At 43.2% G+C, this 8,675-nt stretch overlaps 2 protein-coding genes across 2 annotated transcripts in view; both read right to left on the reverse strand.

Moving 5' to 3' along the window:
• Positions 1–4,472: 4,472 nt before the first annotated feature.
• Positions 4,473–6,715, reverse strand: EMH_0032410 (Carbonyl reductase 1, related; the record flags this gene model as incomplete). Its single annotated transcript, XM_013494634.1, has 7 exons — positions 4,473–4,771; positions 5,076–5,172; positions 5,316–5,414; positions 5,549–5,686; positions 5,866–5,948; positions 6,153–6,294; positions 6,485–6,715. The coding sequence occupies 7 exons, from the start codon at positions 6,713–6,715 to the stop codon at positions 4,473–4,475; spliced, it is 1,089 nt and encodes a 362-aa protein (XP_013350088.1).
• A 1,419-nt stretch (positions 6,716–8,134) lies between these two features.
• The window catches only part of EMH_0032420 (origin recognition complex subunit 2, putative), a gene marked incomplete at both ends in the record, with an annotated part of 3,509 nt that continues 2,968 nt past the window's right edge, over positions 8,135–8,675 (reverse strand). Inside the window, 2 exons of the mRNA XM_013494635.1 lie at positions 8,135–8,183; positions 8,328–8,498. Coding sequence (XP_013350089.1) covers positions 8,135–8,183; positions 8,328–8,498 — 220 coding nt within the window. The remainder of the gene's footprint in view (positions 8,184–8,327; positions 8,499–8,675) is intronic.

Genomic DNA, 8,675 nt, shown 5'->3' on the forward strand with positions numbered 1-8,675 from the left:
TATATATATATATATATATATATATATAATAGTCATATACTTAAATATTAATATACTTCCCATATTATATTTATGTATATAAATATAAATAAATAAAAAATATAATACAAATACCGTCATACATAATTATATTAATGAAAAAATAATATATAACCCCTAAACCATAAACCCTTTTATATTTATGTAAATAAATACAAATAAAAAAAATATATTATACAAATATAAATAAAATAAAATAAAATAAAATAAAATAAAATAAAATAAAATAAAATGCCTTCATGGGTTCAAAAGCATTAAGCCCTGGTATATAGCGAATGAAATCATATATATATAAACCCTAAACCCTAAACCCTTTTATATGTATGTATATAAACATAAATAAAAAAAATATATTATACAAATATAAATAAAATAAAATAAAATAAAATAAAATAAAATAAAATACCTTCATGGGCTCAAAAGCATTAAGCCCTGGTATATAGCGAATGAAATCATATATATATAAACCCTAAACCCTAAACCCTTATTATTATTATTATTATACAAATATAAATAAAATAAAATAAAATAAAATAAAATAAAATAAAATAAAATAAAATAAAATAAAATAAAATAAAATACCTTCATGGGCTCAAAAGCATTAAGCCCTGGTATATATCGAATGAAATCATTAAGAAACTGTCCGTCTGCATCTACACCGCCAAATATAAGAACATCACCGCCGCCAGCAACGCATGCATGCCCCTGTCTCGGTATAAAGCAATGGCTATCATGTATAATTTGTGTAAGTTGAAAAGAAGGAGGAGAAAAGAAAGCTGTATTTGGTCCTGTTCCTTCTGCTGCTGCTGCTGCTGCTGCTGCTGCAGCAGCAGAATCATCATCATCACCCTCTACTCTTCTTGGTTGTGATTTAGGTTTTTTTGTTGCACTTAATGAATGTATTATTTTATCTCTTCCTAGTTTTAATTGTTGTTTAGCTTTTTGTAATCTTTCTGTTGATTTGCTGCTGCTGCTGCTGCTGCTGCTGCTGCTGCTGCTGCTGCTGCTGCTGCGGTGCTGTTCCCCCCCATCTGTAGAACGAGGGGTATCGTCACGGCTATCAACAGAAAAGGAATCAGAGGGGCCCCCAGAGGGCCCCGTATCTTCTCTCCGCTCCATAAATAATAATTTATATTTTTTTTATTTATTATTTTTATTTATTATACTCTATGCTGCTGTAGATACACTGAAACGTCAAAAAGAAAAGGCCAAAAGAAACACAGAAAAAGCAGCAGCAACAGGCTGCATGCAAGTTTATAAAGAAAATAATAAATATAAACAACTCAATAAAAACAAACAAAACAAGAATATCTATCCCCTAATTAAAATAATAAATATAAACTCGATTCAACTATAACCATAAGAAAACAAAGAAACAAACAAATACAATAAATTTTGTTTTTTTAACAAAAAAGAAGAAAACGCAGAAAAGTCAAAGAAAACGGAAAAGGATGCATGCAGGAAAAGACAGCAGGATAGTAGTGGGGCTTTTCTTGCTGCTGCTGCTGTTGCTGTTGCTGCTGCTGCTGCTGCTGCTGACGATATTCCTGATTGCTGCTGCTGCTGGGGCTGACGCTGCTGCTGTTGCTGCTGCTGCTGCTGCTGCTTTTGCTGCTGCTGATGCTTGTAAGACCCTCGAATGCAGCGCAGCAATCCACATGCTGGCGGCAGTTCCCTTTTTGCTGCAGCAACAGTTGGGGGGATGAAAGCCAACAAACAAACCCCAGCAGCCGCCTGAATGTAAGAAGTTTATAAACGCCTGTATCGAGATACTCCTGCTGCTGCTGCTGCTGCTGCTGCTGCGGCTGTTGCTGCTGATTCCTCTGGTGCTGCTGATGCTGCTGCTGCAGCTGTGGTTGCTACCACAAGGAAAGTTCAGAGAGTGTAGCGGGGAGCGTGTTCTCCCTCAAAAGATTAATTTTTTCAATGAAAAGAACATGATCATGGGTATCCCAGTGTCTCGTTAAGTTTCATGTGTACATACAGCTGAAGCTGGCAGCAGATGAGCCTGCTGCAGCAGCAGCAGCAGCAGCAACAGCTGCAGCAGCAGTGCGTTTAGTAAGAAAGATGCGTTGAGGTGATATACGCATGCAATGTTTCTATCAAGGCGGATGGGGCTGGTAGATACAGCTGAAGCCAATGCTGCTGCAGCTTTCCTCTTGTGAAAATATTCGTATTCCTGCGGTGACGCGTATAAGGGGAATGAAGTCCTGCTGCGTTGCTGTTGAGCTGCATGCAGTTGGTGACTGTGAATCAGATGCATGCATCGATGGTTTTTAGATTCATTCTTGACAAGAGCTGTTCACAAAAGGTTATCCTTTTCTGCTGCTTGCAGCGGGAGCTGCTGACGAGTGCTGGGTGTGGAACACTGAGCTGCTGCTGCTTCTTGTGAGAGTTCATGAGTTGAATTGAGGTGAAATAGAAAAGGCAAAAGCTATGAAAAATTCAAAAAAACAAATATTCTTCTCTGAAACATGCATAGACCCTCACGGCAACCGCAGCGGACGACCCAGGCCCGGGCCTCTCTACCAGCGGCGCCTGCCTGAGTGCATGCAGAGAAACCACTGTGACAGAGTTGGAAATAACAATTCAAGAATATTTTAATGTTTTTTTCTCATTAGAATCATTCCAGCTAAATTTAAAACGTAGAGAAAAGCTCATGGGTGCACGCAGACTCATCACCCCTGCAACTCCTGGGTACGGCGAGCTCCGCTCAGAACACCAGCACAACATAGGCCGTATAGTAGGAATTTAATGCATTAAAAACACTTTTTATGAAAGCAATTCATGCTCTTTAATCCTATGAAAACTTTTGCTGCCATAGTTTCACTCAATGGTTCTTCATTCAAGCCTCCTGGTCCTCTGGCCACCGAGCGGAAGGTCAGTGAAAGCGAACAAGGTGCACATACACTGGAAATTTGCATGAATCTTCTGATCTGTTTTCTGCTGTTTATTCATGAATATGCTGAACCTTTCCTCTATGCGCTGACAGTCGCTCTGTACCTAATATGCAGTTAATATAAGCACCACCACTCATACTCTCAAATACCGAGCACATGGCTCCAGTTTACCCCCAATATATATAAACATAAATGCTAAAAATTCACACATGATCAGGGGCTCAAAGGGGAGCTAAAAGGCTGAGGAAATATAAGCTGCCTGGGTATGAATATGAATTAGGTTTCGCTACCACTCGCCAGCGCCAGTGGAGAAAGGCAGAGGAGGAAACAGCAGGAGAAAAAACTTTAACTATAAATCTCCCAGGTGTAAATGAAGAAATAATTATAATTTATACACCAAAATACCCTTCTTTCTAGCGAGCTGCAACTGCACAGAATGGCGCTATCACCTTTTTTTGTTTAATGGGTTACTGCTAGTGAAGCTGTATGAAGAAGTAGCTTTCTCTCCACTTGGCGTAGGCGAGAGCTTGATAGATTATTTCTTGTGTATTGCTTTTTTATTTATTGAATACACACGATAAACCCTCAAATGTAGGGTTTGTTTGTATGGAAACCCTCACCAGGAGCCAGTTAGTGTTAGTAAGTAGGTAGTAGGTAAACTTCTCCTACAAGCACTGTGCTGCGTATAGATGCTTCTATATCATTGGCTATGAGCTGAATTCGCCTTTGCTGTCACTATCATGTATCTCTTTCTGTCTCGTTCATGGTGCAATCCAGGAGTTACTATCACAATCGTTGTTGCTAGAAAAACTCAGAAATAAGTTAAAAATAAGATGAAGAGGAAACTCATATCGACGAGGTACTACATCTCTCCTCTGCAGTTTAAATGCTGAAACGTATGGCGGGGGAAACCTTAATTCTATTTCGTTCGTATTCGTTCTATGCCTTTCTTGTATTGGCTACACGTTGCCTGATAGCAGTGCAGCTTGAGTATACTAAGCCTTTCCTACAAAGCTTTCCACTCTCTAAGCATTCACAAATGCCTGTTTCCTCGCCTATACAACTTCTTTCTCTTTCTTTATGTAAAGCAACTACTGCACTCTCCCAGAGTGGCTTACCTCAAACGTTACGCATGTTGATTGACAACTGTACATATATATAAATACCAAAAAAAGGTTAGCTGCTTTCTACAGCAATTAAAAGCGAAACTCATAGCCGTTTTCTGAATTAAATTTCACTCTCAGGGGGAGCAAGAACCCCCCCAGCTTCATCAGCTGTAAAACTCTACTGAGAGGGCGCCTGGCGGCCAAAGTATGAAACAGAGTTTCTGCATGTGCAGTTGTTTCGGGTCTTTTAAATAATCTAAAGATGTAAAGCGTGAAGGGTTAGCAGTTCATTCAATCTGCTACAACAGCAGCAAACAATACACCATTTGAATGGAGTGCGTGTTGCTGTGTTCGTCTTTCCCTGTATGGCGCTGGTTTCTAGTTGCTGCATAGCAGCAGCTCGACGTGAAAATTTGTTTCTTTCACTCTAAGATTCTTCTACAGTTACTACCTGAGGAGTATCTTCGATTGCTTCTGCTGCTTTCCTCGTCAAATGTTTCAGGTGCGTGTGGTGGTCGTTTTTCTCTGCTAAGGTGCGGCGGCTCCGTGCAGCATCGGCATTTATTGCTGCAAATACCTCTCCAAATTTTGCAGCTTTTCTCCCAATAAGAAATGCACCCTGTATTTCCCCTGGACTTGCATCAAAGGCAGCGAACACGGCCTCCTCAGCTCCATCAAGCGCTGAGAAGGGAGCTCTATCCCTCTCTGATGTCGATCGGCACCAACCTGCACAGCCAGAGAGATATCAGCACAAATTTACAGTTTCAATATTTTATTAAGAACTAAACCAACAACCATATCCACTTTTAATCCCCTACAGTTTTAAGTAAAAGGAATGGTCTATGAAGTTCACAAAAAAGGATAATTGTATCAGACTAGCTTTCCTTCTCTCGATTGAATGACTGCTAGAGAAAGCTGAGGTCTACATTTCATGAATTTCGCTGTGTGTGGGCGAAAGCTCAGCAAACAAGAGGGAAACAAACTGCCTTGTGTTTTTTTTTTTTAGCATTTCAGTTTACTGGCGCCTCACCCAGAGAGAAGGAACAAACTGTAATGCGTTTTCGGGGGTCTTTCGAGCTCTGGTTCAGCTGGTTTCCCAAGCAGTGCGCCAACGCGATTCGAGTGGCCTATGAAGTTAAAAAAAAAGATATTATATGAGGCTAGATGCATTCCGAGCAGCTGCAGTGCAGAACATGGAATCAAGAAATATAAGGAGAGGCGTAGACGCTGCTGGTATACACAGCCGCTGAGCACTCATCCGTCAGCTTACTTGAACAAAAGGGTAAGCCATAGCATCATAGACGCGCTTGCCGTCTGTGCTTTCTTCTTGCATTTCCTGCATGAAGCCATCGGCAATCTCGTCGAGGTCCTGCATGCATGCATCACCCAGGCAGAGTTTGCACGTCACGTCGGGGCTTGAAATTCATAAAACACGAAAATAAAAGCTAAACTCGGAATAAATTTTAATAAACTGAACTACAAATGGAGTGAAAAAGATCTCACCTTCTCAGTGGAGTCTGGGCTGAACAACTTAGCAAAGGCTTCCTCGTTCATCCACGTGATTGCAAGTTCTGCAAGGCTGGAGGCACCGATGACGACTCGGCCTCCAAGAGCCATCAACGGCATAAGAGCCTGTATTATCTGAAAAATAAAAGGTAAACACACACAGTATACGCCGTTTACCAGAGCTTTCATGCATACTGTACGCTGCATACGACCAACCGCTTCTCCTGTAATGCGGTGCTTAGGCGGCCTTTTCACGGCTTGGAGCTTTCTATCTGGCTGCAACTGTGCATGTATTAGAGCCGCTTGGAACCCACTAGTTTGGCTTCGTAGTAATCGGCGCTCATGATGCGAAGCGTGTTGCCGTGCCAGCTCAATTCAGCGGCTGAAGGAAGCATGCCTGTATTCATTTCAAAAACACAGAGTCACAATCATGCATGATAGATGCTTGTTTCTGAGCAAAACTCATGCAGGCAATATATGTGAGAGTGAGGGATAACATATATCGATAAGGAAACTTTGTTTCAGGCTACTGGGGATTCGTGTATGCCGTTTAGGAAATGGTAGTGACGCTGCAGCACATCTGAATGTCGCGTTTGCCTACTTGTGCAATTCATTAAAATATCAATGTGCTCAAATTTCTCTTTAAGGTTCTGGGAGAATGCCGTCAGGCTGTTGCTGTTGCTGGCATCCAGCTGATGGAAACCCACGCGGACCGTCGGGTGTCGTAGGCGTTCCAAAAGTAGCTGAAAAAGAAAAAAAACCACAGGCACCAGCACTGAGTTACTTAGCCATCTGCTCTGTTCATAGTAAGGGGTTTTCAAGGGTTTTTCAGTCGTTGAGTGGCGACGTTGGAGCCCCTCGGTGACCCCCACGAAGCCCCCCGCGCCGAAATGCAAAGCAATGGCCGAAAAAAATCAATCATGAACTGCTTACCACGCCTTCTTCCTCGGTTTTTGCTGTTATAATGACGGTATGAGCACCATGGCTTTGGATTTTAGACAGGCGGTCACATACAGCAAGCACAATTGCCATTCCGAGACCACTGGTGCAGCCGATTACAACGACGACGAAGCCCTTTTTCCTGATATTCCTCAGCTCTTCTCTCCGCCTCAGAATAAACCTTAAAGCCACCCAAGCCCATTTTGCGCTAAATAAGAATGCCATTGTGGAAGGTGGTGGGTGCCCTTATGCTGCACACGCACGAGATCGAGCCACTGACGACGGTATGGTCCTTCACGGAACACGAAGACGAGACGACCGCAGAAAAAGGCCTAATTGGACGGTTTAGGAGCTGTGATGAAGTGTATAAAAGGCTAGAACTGAAAGAGTTGTTGAGTGAAATTCTGTGGATTCAGACTCGCGAACACAGCTGGCAAGGTCAACGAAGGAAGAAGGGTCGTCGGTGGTCACGTACACGTGGTGCTCGAGGGTGTTTGTTGCGTTGTGGAATTTGAAGGTTATTTAGAGCTTAGTTTCCAAGTTTCTCATGAATATATCCGAAGATTCACTCTTCATGGCTGGCCACAAGCCCGCGCGCGCCGCCTAGCGACAGCGGGCAGAGCAGTACAGCCCCGGGTGAAGAAGCACCAGTAAGCCGATTAATTTTCCTCTTACATGAATTGTATCCCGTTTATGATCAAATAAAACTGCTTTTATTTAACCATCAAAAACCGTGCAATGCAGCTACGAAAACGCCCGTCCTATCGTTGCGGGTTTCATGTGACTCGATGGCACCGGCGCTACCTTCGCAGAATAAGAAGAAACTACGCTCATAATCCTATATAAATTCATATATTTTGTGATACTTTGTTGCATGACTTTGTATCTCCCCACCATTTCCTAAAGAAAGAGGAAACAGCACGCTCAGGGTGCACGGGGGTATCGTACAAGTGTGAACACACCCCGTACGCACGGTCCTCCCTCTGAGCTTTTCACTGCCCGACTCAGGAAGGGTTCGTACTACATTTGCACTTTCTGCTGAAACTGCGTATTTCTTAACATAGCAGACATGTACTAGCCAGTGCAGCCTGAGAGCTGAATCAACTGAAAACCCGCGTAGTACCTCAACAGTAAACCTTGCAACAAATTCTGTTCAATCCTTGCAGAGTTCAGGTTCTGCTACATCATCTAGAGGTAGTATACACAGTAGCAGGCCAGTCCCAGTTCAAGAAGTCACCGTGCCGCTGGCGATGCTCCTCGTAAGAGAGTTGAACCCCCCCCCCCCNCCCCCCCCCCCCCCCCCCCCTTTCCCGCAACCCCCGCTTCTTTGATCATCGAAGAAAGCTACTTGCTTTCTTCGGAAAAAGTGCACTGCAGCTAAGATATCACATGCGAGCTGCTGCTCAGCATGGACTCATGCGAGCTAAGACCTGTAGGCCGGCGTGAAACATATTGTATGCAGTTTCAGTGCAGTATAGATAGATACACTTGGTGCGGGTATCTCATGTACTAGATATGGCTTTTCATCAGCAGGAGCTGCTGACGAAGACCAAGGCTGAGAGGTCACCTCTTCATACGAAAGCCAAAGCAGCCCGTCACTGCAGCAGCATCGCAGCCGTCGACTTGTATGAATTATATTTTGTTTCATATTCCGGCTTTCTCTAGCAGCTGCAAGAGCTCCTTGAGTTGTGCTCTGTGGCGACAACAGCACACAAGCAAACATATAAACACCTCAGTGTTTGTGTGTTTCAACAAACACAGCCCGCCATTGTGGTGGGGTTGCTCTTACGCATAAACACAGAAACTTGTAAGCACTAATATTCTGAATCCTACGGACTTGTTCGCTCGAATAGCAACAGCTTCCTGGCCGTTCTTTCTCGTCTGCACTGCAGCCCCATGGCTGGTGACCTCCACCAGCAGCTCCTTCAGTTTCAGTTTGCTCACAGAAAGCGAAATTCCACTTGCCTCCGTCCCGAGGTCCGAGAGGCTTACTATGGGTGACTCGTTTCTGAACACGAACGCAGCAGCAGAGCTGCAGCTGCATAAAGTAACTAAGATAGAAGAAAAGTCAACATCACCACAAATGCAGATCAATGCTATTCGTGCTTCTCTATGCTTGCTTTCTAGAGCATGAGTTTACGCAGGTACACGCAAAGGTTTCTCGTCTATGTTCTCTTGAAAATAC

This window comes from Eimeria mitis, genomic scaffold (genome assembly GCF_000499745.2).
Source record: "Eimeria mitis Houghton genomic scaffold, Emh_scaff1230, whole genome shotgun sequence".
In the NCBI taxonomy this organism is placed as follows: domain Eukaryota; phylum Apicomplexa; class Conoidasida; order Eucoccidiorida; family Eimeriidae; genus Eimeria; species Eimeria mitis.